The sequence below is a fragment of the Tigriopus californicus genome, chromosome 12 (genome assembly GCF_007210705.1).
Source record: "Tigriopus californicus strain San Diego chromosome 12, Tcal_SD_v2.1, whole genome shotgun sequence".
NCBI lineage: Eukaryota > Metazoa > Arthropoda > Copepoda > Harpacticoida > Harpacticidae > Tigriopus > Tigriopus californicus.
The window spans coordinates 3,112,814-3,127,092 of record NC_081451.1 but is presented as its reverse complement, the minus strand read 5'-3'; the positions used below and the strand labels follow the sequence as shown (position 1 = coordinate 3,127,092).

General features: G+C 39.3%; 2 protein-coding genes across 2 annotated transcripts in view; both read right to left on the bottom strand.

Moving 5' to 3' along the window:
* Positions 1-5,158, bottom strand: part of LOC131892307 (disintegrin and metalloproteinase domain-containing protein 10-like) — a 7,455-nt gene extending 2,297 nt beyond the window's left edge. Inside the window, exons 1-6 of the mRNA XM_059242111.1 lie at positions 4,811-5,158; positions 4,591-4,738; positions 4,328-4,520; positions 3,925-4,091; positions 1,096-1,270; positions 868-1,015 (exon numbers count right to left, since the gene is read on the bottom strand). Of these exons, the coding sequence (XP_059098094.1) occupies positions 868-1,015; positions 1,096-1,270; positions 3,925-4,091; positions 4,328-4,520; positions 4,591-4,738; positions 4,811-4,965 (986 nt within the window). The 5' untranslated portion in view covers positions 4,966-5,158. The remainder of the gene's footprint in view (positions 1-867; positions 1,016-1,095; positions 1,271-3,924; positions 4,092-4,327; positions 4,521-4,590; positions 4,739-4,810) is intronic.
* A 1,403-nt stretch (positions 5,159-6,561) lies between these two features.
* Positions 6,562-8,889, bottom strand: LOC131892305 (uncharacterized). Its single transcript, XM_059242108.1, has 5 exons — positions 8,729-8,889; positions 8,154-8,651; positions 7,839-8,039; positions 7,155-7,730; positions 6,562-7,091 (listed from the first exon to the last, which is right to left on the bottom strand). The coding sequence occupies exons 1-5, from the start codon at positions 8,826-8,828 to the stop codon at positions 6,694-6,696; spliced, it is 1,773 nt and encodes a 590-aa protein (XP_059098091.1). The 5' UTR covers positions 8,829-8,889; the 3' UTR covers positions 6,562-6,693.
* Between the last annotated feature and the right edge of the window lie 5,390 nt (positions 8,890-14,279).

Genomic DNA, 14,279 nt, shown 5'->3' with positions numbered 1-14,279 from the left:
CCCCCCCCCTCAAAAAACAGCGCCCTGGGATTAACCGATTTGCCAACCCTACGTGGCGTAATGGTTTGACCACTTCCCTACCATCAAAGAGGGCCATTGGTTCGATTCTCCTTCCCGACCTTTCTCTACTGGAAACCATTAGACAATAAACACGCCCAAAGACTGTGAACTGCCAATAAGATCGTATTGGACGATGTGATGGCCGATTTCGGTTTCAGAACGAGGTTCACTCCTCCAACCCTAGTCCCCACCAATAAAGAAAAATGCCTTGTCGATGGATTATTTCATTGTAGGGATCACTTATATACAAGTAGTTCGTCATAAGGGCCCTTATTTGCAACGTCAGACAGCGCAAACGAAACGGGAAGAGGTACGGTGGATTGCTAAATAAACTACTCGTGACATGCCATAAAATCGATTTCTTTTCCGGACCTTGTGTGACCTAGGTCGCTAGTTGAACATGATATTTTGCGAGAATTAGACAAAAACAATACAAACGCGTTATAAACAACACAAAGGCGTTATAATTCAATAAAGAGGAATCGGCCCAATCCGCCCTTTATCAGGTGGTAGAGGATGACTCACAAAGCGCCCTCTGAAGTGCAGAACCTAAACCATCTTTCGTGCAGCGTAAGATAGCTATTGTTTTGAATTTCTGCCAAAGAGGTTAGCGTGAAACTTGGTTCTAACAACTGTCAATTAGTTTACATCCTATTAGTTGTGTTAATTAGCCCTCACTGCTCCCAAGCAAATACGAAGGCAGTTATTCAAGCACAAAAAAGTTGAATCTTCAAGCAACCAAGTCGAATATTCGCAAATTCAAAAGTGTCATTTCTTTCCCGACATCTGTGCTCAAAATGAGCTTACCTGCATTGCGAGCCTTCAGTCAAAGTGCATCCTCGATCTCCCAGACTTGCTGGATGGCAACATTGGTCGTGGCATTCAAGTTCATTCATCCCACAGTCACACTCCTCCCATCCTTCGAGGATTCCATTGCCACACGTGGAAATGGGCACTGTCAAATACAAAGGTAGGCTTAGGTTTATCCATTGACTGTTCTGGGGTTAAAATGGCATTTTGGACCCGACATGTTACCATCGGTGAGACAATCCCTATTGTCTCGGGTCAACATTTTGAGAGCCAAGGACATGTTCCGGACACTGCAAGGGGACAATTCGTAATTGGACTCGTGGAATCCCTTGGGGCCTTGCCAATGCATCAGATAGGCCCCGCCATCCCGATCAAAGAGGCATTGCTGTGGGTAATCATGCTGAAAATGAAGTCATCAAAATATGAATGGCTCTTGAGACAAATGACGTGCACGAAGATGTCCTTCCTCTTGGAATTAAGTTAAAAATACCATCAAGGGGCTGAAAAAATGGCTCTTTCCTTCATTGAAGCAAAAGCTCGAGTCTTTCTAACTTTTCTCCACCTTAAATGGTCAAAAAAAAAGGTTTCCTGCTGAAGAAAAACACTTGTGATGATGACAATGCTAAAAAAGGTTTTCGGAGGCATCTGCGTGAGAGGCCTTTTTTAAAAAACGAAAGCGTGTTATTGAGATCGTCTTTCAAAACAAAAATATTTCGCCGAAAGCCGAGCTTCACGGAGTTATTTCAAATGACTCAAGTAATTAAGGAACTCTGTAAAATCTTGGGATTTAGTAATGTTTTTCTGAATATCAAACGGCTTTCTTAAAGTAGCAATCTGATCTCCATGTTTTTTTGTAAGCACAACTGAAAGCAGACAACTAGGATGAACAAGATGTAAACCATTTTGGGTAAGTTTCATATAACATTTTTCCAAGTTAACCTCAGAAAAATCGTATTTGCAGTTTTGCAAGCTTTTTTACAGATGTTTGTCAAAAAATCCATGACGTCAGGTACATCCCGAAAATAAAAAAAATCTCAACAAAGCCTACGCCTTGTCAAAACATTTCGAATGTGGCAATGTTGTTTTCAAATGATGTGGGGACAAATATGAATCCACTCCTTGCATACTTGATTTTGTTGAATCAAAAATAATTTTAACAAGGGATTTGGACACGCAGAGTGACAAAACTTCGCCATTGTTTCAATATTTCAACTTATCGCCAAGGAGTCAGAGTTAGTCATGTAATAAAAGTCTATTATTCAATATAAGCGCAATCAAGGCTTCATACATATTATTTTACTGTTTGTCATTGTTCAATTTGCGGCCCTCAAATATGCGTAGGGATTATGTAGGTGCTGATCGAGTAACATGATTTAAGTCAGATTTGGACAAATTTTTGACTAAAATTCCTGATTAACCCTATATTCAAGGGCTAACCGGATCCGCCAACTCTCATTCGTTGGTCGATCAACTAATATATGAAAATAAAAGTTAAGTAAAGTGAATAAATTTTTCGTCATGAACTGTTGGGGTTTCAATTGAATCCCAACACACGGTGGTTATATTTTCTGGTTAAGTGTTTGCTCAAATACCAAGACATCTAAATATGTTTTTATTTGTCAAAGAGACAAAAGGAACAACTTTTGTGAAATACACATGTGTAAAAGTAGCTCAGATAAGTGTGTTAAATCACTTAAAGTGCATTAAAATGCACCATTGACAAAAACGTAGTCAATCAGTATTAAACATACTCTTAGTTATGTATTGACGTAAAATTTCATAAACTTCATAAACTATTCCGCAGATGCCTAGACATTACAACTTAAAGGTTGCGTTTTACGCCTTAAAAGTTCGAAAAAGGGCCTAATTATGTTTCCAGTTATTCCCAAGGAATATGATTGTTTCTTTCAATGACACGACAAGAAATGATATTTCGCCATTTTCTTGAAGATTTCTTTAAAAGCAAAAAGTAGCAAAAAATGCCGCTTAAAACTTACAAAACATGCAAAATTGCCTTTTATTTTACTGAAGTGCCAAAAGCTACAATATCCTATCGTGTTCCTAAAATATCTGAACGATACCAGTGACAGTTCAATTTTCCAAATTGTCACTTTTTGCAATAATCAATTTCTACGTACTAGCGATGTTTTTATTGAACGTTAATAGAATTTTGTCAAAATTCAAGATTAAGCTTCATTGAAGTTGCGACTGACAAGTATGGCATCAAAATTGTGAAATATTGACATTAAGTAAGTTTTAAGTTATATTCCAAACTATATTCGGGCTTTTCTACCTGCTTTAGAAAAGTGAAAAATTTTCATTTATATTTTAGGCACAGAAAAAGCTTATTATATATCTTGGCAATTGCTTTAAGCTATAACCAGAGCAATTTGCTGTCAAATTCGATGAAAATGCAACCTTTTAAAACGAGATATCTTATAGTTTGCTCCATGGATTTGAATAAAATTTTAGTTGTAAACGCACCTAAGGTTACTTCCAACATCTATTGATTACGTTTTTTAAAATGCAATCTCTTTGTAGATTTTAATTGGATTAATATTCTAATCTGAGCTAGAATCCAAAATGATTTTTTACAAAAAATGTTCCTTTTGTTTCAATAACAACGAAAATCATTATTATAAGTCTTTATCAGTATTGTGAGTAACACCGTGAGCAGCGGTAAGGAAGTACGCAAAAAAGAACAGAAAAAAAGATAGTTTTTTAATGTTCTTTGGGAGTCACAAAAACCATGTAGACTTGTTCTCATCATCACTTCAATTCACAGAGTTCACACAATTGATGGACTTTAGCGAAAACCCAAGGATCTGTCAAAGAATAAAAATTGTTCCGCATGATGATAAATTATCCATCTAACGTGTCCAAAATTTCCCGTGGTAAATATGTCATACTGTATATATCAATAAAAAAAGCGTAAATCGACTAGCTTTATCCGAGTGGACTCCTTAATTGAAGGATGAAATAATTGAATTTCATAAGTGTGTTCTCCTTTTTTTCTATTTTTTATCTAAAGCGGTATATTTCTTGATCGGCTACCTGGGATCCAAAACTGTGTCCGAGTTCATGAGCAAAAGTGAATTTGGAGATGAGCTCTGGTACTCGAATGTCATTATGTGTGAACCCCACCAATCCCGTATTGTAACTAAGTTGATGTTGTTTCTCTTGGTAGTCAGCCTCTTTATCGCAAATTCCACCTCGGCTTCCTAAAGAAGAAAAGTGAAGAATGTTCAATTGTTACATATCCCTATTTCATTTGGCAAATTTGAAAAAAAAAAACCTTCAATTCGTGTTTTATGCTTTTTTTAATTACATCCAGAATCAACAGTTTAACTTTATGCGAGGCCGAGATAAGCGACTCTAAACAACCTGGACCAGGGTTTAAAGTATGATTTAAATATTTGATCACATACATCATTAAAAAAAATGTTAGCAACCTCACCACCCAAATGTGCTTGGTAGGCATATCCAAGGGAGCCCTCTTTGAAGTTTTTATTTGTGAAGAGGAATGAGAGACACACATCACTGTGATTGGCTTGGGAGTGATGCTCGAGGTAAGTTTGCGCCAAAGGTCCTTCGGGCAAGTCCTGGCAATAGTCGACCCCTTTGTACTCGCAATGTTCGTCATCCAGGACCTGAAACAAGGGAAGCCAATTCACTCTGGATGCATGATTGCAGGATACCTAATGGTTTGAAAGCCGTTACCTTCAGTCTTTGGAGGTAGACTTTGTATTGAGTGTTGAGACTGCCAAAGTCATACTTGGCGAAGATCTCATTGGCAAAATAAATGTGGTCCGAGACCAATCTGGTAACTGCACTCTTCAATTGGCCCTCTGGATTTTCCGACATGCGCCTAATTTCGATATCCAAGAGGAAAACGGGATAACATTTAGGGTTGCGTGGGCGACATTAAAACATTCCTCACCTGGAGCCATCTTGTTCAAGCTGATCAAAGATAGCATTTCTCAAACTTGGATCCACCACCACTTCCAAACTGCAACCGAGAAATGTCGGTCCTTGGCCATGAATCACTGTTTGTAGCAGACTTAAAAACGTCACCAGAGGGTAAAATAGTCTCATAATGGAGCTTTTCACAACGTTCGATGATTTCCTTCAATCCATATGTGTTGTTGCTTGAACACTTTCACCTCCAGACTTGATATGAAGAGGACCAAGGGACACCCACGCATTTCTGTGGTAGATATTGATGAACAGCTGTTGTAAGCAAGTACGTAGAACCGTAGAACAAACCAATGTATTAGTGGTCGTACGATGCACGATATTACCAAGAATTGAGGCCTGCGAAGATCAAGGACGAACGTAGTACCGTCATGAGCTGTAAGGGAAGCAAAGAGCTCGGTCAGGCTTGTGTCTTCATCTCTGAAGGGAATTGAGCGAAGCAAAACTCAACTTTTGCCTTGGAAGTCAAGAGAGGTTTGGTAGTTTGCAAAGCCTCTTCATCCGTGGGGAATATGCTTCAGATATTGGTTTATTTTTCCCAGACTTCTTCAGCAACCTAGTTCTTTTATTATCATCAATTGCATCATCTTCAAATACAATCTTATTGGGCACCAATACTGATCCACACCCAAACTTAAAAACCTCGCCAAACCATTAACCAGGGGCCAGAGTAGGCAACAAAGGGAGGAGACGTGGTGTAGTGGTTAACGCAGATTCTTAGCATGAGCAAGGTCCCCGGTTCGATTCTCCTCCCCGACCCTTTTCAAGGAAACATTTAGACGCTAACCACACCTACCGGCGGAGAACCAATCTGGTACGGACTATGACACTGCTTGTCCGAAAATAATTGGACGATGTGATGGCTAGCTTCGCTGGCCGGGGAAGGTTCATCCCTCCGACCCTAGCACCCCAAATAAAAAACAACAACATTGATTTCGTCATGTTCCTCCAAACGTAGTCGTAGGGTTGCTTTGACTTTTCAGAGACCAAGGTAAAAAAACCTTCCTGAATCTTGACGACAATTCAGGACTTGATGAAACTTCATGTGCTGTTCATTAGTTTTGCCTAGCGTTACGAACCAAAATATCTCATTCCGATTGAAATGCTCCTGCTAAAAACAAACTTTGGTTGCCAAACAACAGCAAAATCAACCTCAAGAATATCACTCCCGAACCTAGCATGGTTTACGCATTAATTCAACATCCTCAATTCATGATTTAGCACTGCAATGGAGTGTTTCTGTCCGCAAAACAAAGTGCCCAATCTTTCTACAGGCTTAACCCCTGGAGAATTCAGGCTAGTTCGAACAATGAAGTCCACTTCTCTTCTTTCTCGGGCTCGTTCATTGTTTAGTTTGCTTTCCTCTAATATTCGTATGGAGTATGTAGGTGTTAATCCGGTAACAGATTTTAAGTCAGACTTGGAGAAGTTTTAGATCAAAATTCCTGATTTTGACCTTAAATTCAAAGGCTAACTGGCTAGACCCCCCAGCTGTGATTCGTTAGTGGATCAGGTATTAGCTATAACTAGATATAGTTAGTAGATTTCTCCTTTTTTCTATTTGAATGGCTGGGGAATTCCATTCCAAGTAGTAGTAAGAAAGTCCTCAAAAAGTGGATTACATTGATGTCAACGCATACTGATTTGCCCAAGAAGCTCGATATCCCTCTTCCTTCAATCTAATTCTTTAGGAATTTGTGATAATCACCATACATCTCATAGCTAGTAGGTTTATTTTTCCTCCAATGATCTTGATTGCATCTAGCTTAGCTTAGCAATGAAGGCCAAACAAAGATAGTTGCCGGCAAGGTCAAGGTCAAACTGATTTAGAGCGAAGGTAGTTGTTAGTTATCTTCTCCAGGCCGGTGCCCAGGATCCTGATTGTGCCGCTTTCCAATTCTGGCTTTGTTGGTTGTGGCTCTGCTGTTGGGCTTCCCAAGCCAAGGATGGGCCCAATTGGTGATTTGGCCCGGTTCCCCATTTGGAGATTTGATGGTTATGTCGGGCCTCATTGTTGTACTTTTGGTTCTGGTAGAACTCCTGTTGTTGGATCAAAGGCCGGGTGAAGGGCCCACCTTGTGGTGGTGTCCAAGATGGAGGCTGCTCTGGTCGGGCAAGAAGGTCAGGGTTTTCCGAATCTACATCATCAGCGATTTGGCCACCCTGATCCCATTTGGGGACGGCAGGTTGCCATCGAAAAGGCTCCTCCTGATTCCAATCCGTATCTTGGTGTCTGGTGTTCCAACCTGTAAGTAAGGCTCCAAAATGTCACTAACATTATCACACGGTTTTTGGTGATTGGGTCTGACCCCATTTTTGGGAATGAGTAGATTTCCATAATCTCTCTAATTCGTTCTGCCTCCATTGCGAGATTGACGGCCTTTGCCATTGTTGGGGAGGGGGACGGGACAAGAGAGGTCCAGGAAGATACATGATGTCGTCATATGTAGAGCCAATCTCGTTCTCGGATTGATCTTGCTCCTTTTGGTGTATTTCAATGCTTGGAGTGTGTTCTATCGGATAGACCTTGGGAGCATCATCATGAGCACTGGCGTTGTAGCACTTGGTCTCCACCACGACCTTAATGTGAATAGGGGACGCATCTGGGGTTGGTGTGTGCCATCCCCAACTCTTGGCTTTGGGTCCCCAAGGCCAGTTCTGGAAACGTCGTCTCCAATCAATGGGTGGTAAGTTGTAGGGGGCCGCTGGAGGGGCTGCAGTGGTTGTTGGGGTTCCAGGAGCAGGGACTTTGACTTCATCATCAGTAACATCAAGTTTCAGAGATCGGTTGGGTCCCACCTCGGAATGGTTTTGATAGCTTTCCTTTTCGTATTGGTTTTTGTGGCTTTCGGATTCTGCACTACTTTCGTATTGGGCGCCCCAACCTGGTGGAAAAAAGCTCGACATTATTTTCAGGATTTAACTACCAATAATCAGCAAAATCTTATGAATTCTAAAGTAGGCATCTAAGGGTTTTATGATTTCTTCCTTACTGGGAGATGGATTGTTGTTCCATTGCTGAGGGCCGTAGTAAGCGGCTCCGTATTTTCGGGCCTCAGCTAAGCGGCGAGCTGCTTCCCACGAGGATTCGGATTTCGAATTCCAACTTCCATATTTGCGAGTGATTCGCGGGTCTATGAGCCACGGTTGACTCTTAGACCAAGCATATCTTGATCTCTTTGAATTTCTCTTTGCTAGAATAGCAGAATAAAACATGTTGTCTCATATTCGGACTAGGTTTAGGGACCTCAAAACGGAACGATGTGGCTTCTCAACACGAAACCTAATCAAGGGATTCACTTGGTTACCTTGGAAGGATGATTCAGCGGCATATTTGGATTGTTCCCATCTGGAGGGTCGACGGTATTGACCATACAACTCGGCCAAGTGTTCCTCCCGGGCACGAGACCGTAGTTCTTGCTCTCTTTGGTAATCAATACTGCTCTTGTCTGGAGAGACACTCAAAGTATCTCCTGGATAGGCTTGCTGAACAATAGCTTGCTTGGCAATTGCTTTCTTCCTCTCAACTTCCTCCTCTTCCTCTTCAATCGCCTCTTTTTCTCTCTCAATCTCCTCCTTGACACTCTCAATGGCTTGCTCCTTCTTTTCCAGTTCCCAAACCTCCAAATTGCTATGGACTTTCACGCCAGTTTCATCCTTGCGGGAGTTGCTAGAGTAGAACGTGTTCAAGGGTTTTGGATAAAGCCTTTGTCCCCAGTATCGTCCTGGAGACAAACTCTGGTAGTAACTTGGACCTGAGTAGTATGGCTCGTCGTTTCCAAGGGTTTGAGGTATCTCAGGTGGTGCTGAAACAATAATGGAGCCCTTCTAATCTTAAAGAACAGCTGGTTGGTTGGAATGGATCATTCAAATTAGCTTTTACCAATTGGGGGACTGTGCCATCCTGGAGGGAGGTATGCTGCAATATCTTCAATCAAGAAGACAGCGATGAGCACAAACAAAGGGCCTCTTATGATGGACATTGGACTTGTGTCTTGATGCAAGTCTCAGACGTGTCCCGTGCTGAGATGAATTTTCCTCGGCATTTATACTAGTTCGTAGATAGAAACAGATCCCCTTCCCATTGAGGTCAGACATATCTCATGTCATGTGTAGCATTGTTTTCAAAGACAATCGGACTCCTTAATGTTGTTTGATAGCAATGGTAAAAAAAGAGATAGCCATATCCTTCGGCATTGTCAAAAACTGTACAATGTCTTACCATTAACAGTGTCAAGGAAGAGCTCGTGTTTTTTGTTATAAAAGCAATAACCAAAATATCGGAAAACGAGGTCACTGCAAGCATGAATAGAAATGCCTCGATTTTCACGCAACCTCTCATACTGTTCAAGTTATCTAGGAATTCTTTTTAACGTGAATTTCTTTAAAAAGCTTGCTTTTTATTTAGGAGCTGAATGCGTCCAATTATCAAAATCACCGTGAAGTTTTGCTTTGCTATCAACAATGGTTTTGAATTGATAAAATTAGACCTAAATTTAAAAAAAGAAACAAATGAACAAATAAGGTTAAAGAATCGGTAACAAAACCAGGCCCCTATTGAATTTTGATGGCAGTACAACTCAGCCTTTCGTTTCGTCTATTTATTATAGCTCCTCTCTAAATTCCGCTCCGGTCCAACTCTAATTTTAGAGGCTTGTCTACTAAGAAAATCGTACATTTAAAAGAACTAAACGTTACATCAAGAATATTTGCAAAAGCTACAGTCTTGCTTTTTCTTACTTGCTATATTGGCAGAGGCAATAATCAAATTGCTTTTTTTCGATCATTTGCGAATACATGGTCAACTTTTTCGTCTAGACCAAATGAATTGAACTAACTCTTAATATATGGTTATCAGGTCAATACTGAGTTTTTTTTATGGAAATGCTTTTTGTGCTTGGAAAAATACTTTAAAAATATTGTGGTGTAAGAAAAAATGTACAATGTAAATTATGCTTGACAGCTTCATATGCAAAGCATAGCAATTGTCTTCCAAATATTTCAAATTGGATCGTAATCAGATCTTGAACCAGCTCATCTTCTCTGCTTGCCAATTTATGTTCTACTAAAGCATGTCTTCATTGAATTCATAATGTTCTTTACATATTCATTCACGATCCATAGCCTGACGGGTGTGTTTTTCTCATAAAGGTTGGGAAAACTTGTCGCTGGAGGGAAATTGCATGCACATAATCCAGCTAAATAGACTTCCGCCCCAAAGGCATCATTGCGAGTATAATAGGGCCAGAAAAAGACGCCAGAGAACCGCTTGCTATCCGTTCATTTCACAATCAATCAGGTTCTTCCATAGTACTAAGGGGTCTTCAAAGCTTGGAAGCGACCGGGTGATTAACTTGTCCTGATGCGAAGCTAATGAAAAGCCTGGATTTGAACCCGGTTGTCAGGTGAATGACAAGAAGCTCCCAAGAAGAGATCTGAATTGGTGCAGAGTGAAACACAAGGGAACAGGGTTGCTCGAATATTTCGAGGAAAGAGTTCCCTCCACACGGTTTGCGAACCGGGATGAAAAAATCAACAAAAAAAATATTATATTTGAATTAATGTTTTTTTTGCATTTCACGTTGAAATAATCTTTCGAGAATTTGTTAATGCCGATCTAGCATATCTGCTTTCTATGATAAATATGATCAAATCAGGTGCTACATTTCTTTTTTGACGCCTACTTTGATGCTAACAATTAATGATATGTAAGCGCTTCATTATGACACACTAGAGAGATTCAGCTGACTTCCCATATTAATTTACATTGCCTGGGAGTCTTTTTTCCTAACAAAATGTGCCCAAAACACTCCCTAGATCGTAAAAACTTTAAAAACTTTCGCATCTTTATCACAACAACTCAACCAAAAGTTCATTCATTAGGATTAAAGAGTGTTCCAGTTCAGTATTGTTCAGTGAAATATTAACCCACCTGATACTACCTGATACCGCCAGATACTAAGTTTTTAAAAGGACAAAAGACAAAAAAAAATAAAAGTGCTTTGAGCAACAAAAGAGGTCATGAGTTAACCTGATATGAATTTTGTCCGTAAAATGTCTGGGCAACCCTGTTCTTTTGTTGACTTGTGGAGAATAGAGAGGTTTTCTGAGTGGCACATGAGCATATGGGCAGGTCATTGATTGATTGATAGCGAAATTTTGAAATTTCATTCTGGACGAGGAGATAGAATTTTAGTGGAAAGAGAGAAATGAGCGGAATGATGTTTATGTAATGATTAGGTAACTTTTTAACCCGACACAATTGACCATTCAGTTCAAGTTATTCAAAATATGTTCAAATGGCATACGATGGTTTTGCACGTTTGGTGCTTATTTACAGGCTTCCTCGTTGCTACAAGACGAAAAAATATTCATTTTATTTTAATATTTTGGTTTGGTTATTCACGGGCTTTTTTAACCGCCATAAGGAATGTAAGCCCTAGTACTATCAAAATGAATCTGATCCACCTTGTTTTTTTCCAATAGTTTTATATTGGTTTCAAATGTGTATGATTAGACGTTTGAAAACCCGACGCATGTATGTCAACCATGATAACTAAATCGTATGTTCCTGTAAAGAGAATTATATAGGAATCTAATGTTGCTCATGCCCTCTTAGTTTGGGCCTCCAAGTTGTAGCAAGTATGTAATCACATTATAAATGTTTGCTCATAACAATGGTTAATCATAAATACATACATACAGTGCATGGGGATGTTTATTGACGTCAACTCTTTTTTCTAATTCAAGACCTTTGCAACAATTTGTGGGTATCAAAATCTAGAAATTGCTCATTTGACGAGGATTATAAAAGTCTTATATGTGAATGTCGGTATCTCATTTATTTGTTTGACCCTGGGTAAGTCGAACATTTAGCTAAATATGTTGCACTTTTTTTTCGAAATTACTGCAAATTAATCACAATAGATTCACTCTCCGTCGTCGAAATTCGTTCCGGGGAAATGCAAAACTGCTTTGCTAAGTGTCAATTCCCGAGATGTTGCACGAAAATGTAAACATTTCTCAATTGTTCCTTATAGGTTTTCAGTAATGACTATGAGTTATACTCTGCGCACGTGAGTAAGACTGAAGAAGTTGCTCATGGACACGTTTTATGAAAACTTTATCAGCTTCGTTGCATTTAATTTTGGCATTTTGAGACTCTTGCACATTATTGGAGGCCTTTGGTGCAATTTCGCATTCAATTTCATTCCTTTTATTGCGGCATTTTTCCTGTCTTATATGAGGATTCTGATGGTAAACTTGTATTAATATACTTTACTGAGTCCATGTGCCTTTGACGTATAAATGTTGTGTTTTTTGTGTCCCTAAGAGTATCGTAGTTTGCATTCGAAGGATTAAAGTATTGTCTTTTGTTAATTGGTGCATTTTTTGTCATTAGCGGGTATTCTTTTCAATCTAATCAACATTTACTGATAGTTTCATTCTATGGGAGCACTTCAAAATTCAAATCATTTTTTTGTTCATCATTGATAGAAATCTTTAAATTTCAATGTCTAAATGTTTTGACGCCTAGATTCAAGGGTAAAGGCTCCAAACAGTTGAAGGTAAGGAGCCTCTGCAGAGTTTCTTCATTTCTTTGGAGTCTAGACTTATAACTAGCATCCCCCAAAAGAAAGATTTATCGCCCAAGGTTACCATTCATAATTTGACCTAGCTTCGTGAGAGCCGGTTTTAATTTCAAAAGGATGACATCGCTTGACATTTAACCTCTGACATTCTCAAGGGCCTTCCTGGCATTTCTAGTTGTCTCAACGAACCTACTTATCATATCATTCCACCAATAAAATGGATCAAACTCTAGATCCCGCCCTAAATGACGAGTGAAATCCAATGCTTTTAACACCCGTTGTCAAAACGTGTTTATATTTGGACTTTATCGCACTGACTTAAAGAAAGGAACGGATATTTAGGGTCGTAATTCTCTACAAATTCTTAAATACTTACCTGGTTTGGGATCGGCTTAAAGTAAGTCTTGTTACCCTTTGATCCAACTCTTTCTTGTCCAGCATTATTATTCACGTCTTTGCTGGAATCGGGCGTACATAGTACAACAAATACTACAGTAGATGATGTTCTCCTTTAAGGTTCGAGTACGCATGATAAAGCTCTTCATGTTTGCATAGACCTGGCATGAAAGTGCTTTTCAACTTTGAAAATCGGCTGATGTGCTCTTAACGGCACCTTTGAATTTTTAGGAGGTTAATCTTGTAACAAGTAATTCAATTTCAGATTTCGCGCATTATTTTGAAACTCGATTTCAACAACTGGCAGCTGACCGTTGACGTCAGAGCATATCTCATGTACCTAAAGGTTTCAATATTCCTTGCTACTTCAAGGTCATTTGCCGTTGAAAGGGATGGTTTATCCATCAACAAATTTAATGTCATGATGTAACAGTTTACTCATTTACATAAGCAAACTGTACTAAGTAAGCTGCGAGGTGGCTTGTTGTTAGACATGACTTGTCGAAAGCCGTTTTGGGAAGGTAATCTTGGTATATGGATTTTTGTTTTGAAGTACGCTTTGAGTCTTGAAAATGAGACACGTACCAACCCCAAAATTTTAAGGAGGCATTAAGCTTTTTGAGCTAATCTAGCGCTTTACGTTTTCTTTTCTTTTTTTTCAAATTAGAAGTAAATTATGTCCAGATCAGTATATTTGTTTGAATGCTTTGCGAGGTTATTACATAAAAGTCGATGTACCTGTGAGGTCAAATCAATGAATAAAATTCAATTAAAATCTCATTGCTGATTGGATCATTTCAATTTTGACCAAATAGTTTAGCCATTAGATGATCTGCCTCCTATGAGTCAAGCAGATTTGGTTCATTCAAAAATGCAATGCCACTTATATTAAATCCAGAAAATTGTTTCATTCATTAAAGAAAACCACACACAGTCACAACGTGAATTTTTCTTGGTGCTTCCTTTGCGATGCATTATAAACAATTTTGAGTAAGATTATCAAGTACCAATCCTAAGGGAAATCTTACAGATTTTATGGACCTTCTCTTTTGAATCCTCTTCAATGAATAGGTGTTCCAAAGTCAAAATGGGGCACTCTTTGTTACTAGTCTCTACAGCAGTAAACAAGGACACTCATTTGAAACCTCGTTTGGTTCCCTTAGCCACCTTTGGCAGTATTAGAAGCTTGAAAAGCAAAAGCCATATCATCTTGTTCTCTTTGAGAGCAAGCACGAAACGAAATGAAGGCAAAACAAATTCAACGACTCGAAATAAATTGCCAGAAAAACACTTGTTTGCACGTTCAAGAACTTTATTTGTCGGGGGAAACTGGTGGTCCGCGAGTTGTGGATTGACGCTTGCGCGTCACCAGTTTTCTCTAGTGACGCAAGAGGAGGCTGAAAGATATACATTTTCCAAACTTGCTCCAAGGCTCGACTTCGTCGA

Bases quoted from the DNA above. Each gene is read 5' to 3' on its own strand.
- LOC131892305 (XM_059242108.1), bottom strand. From the start codon at position 8,828: ATGTCCATCATAAGAGGCCCTTTGTTTGTGCTCATCGCTGTCTTCTTG. The intron at 8,652-8,728 runs GTAAAAGCTAAT...TTATTGTTTCAG, and splicing joins ATGGCACAGTCCCCCAATTG to CACCACCTGAGATACCTCAA. The intron at 8,040-8,153 runs GTAACCAAGTGA...CTGCTATTCTAG, and splicing joins CGCTGAATCATCCTTCCAAG to CAAAGAGAAATTCAAAGAGA.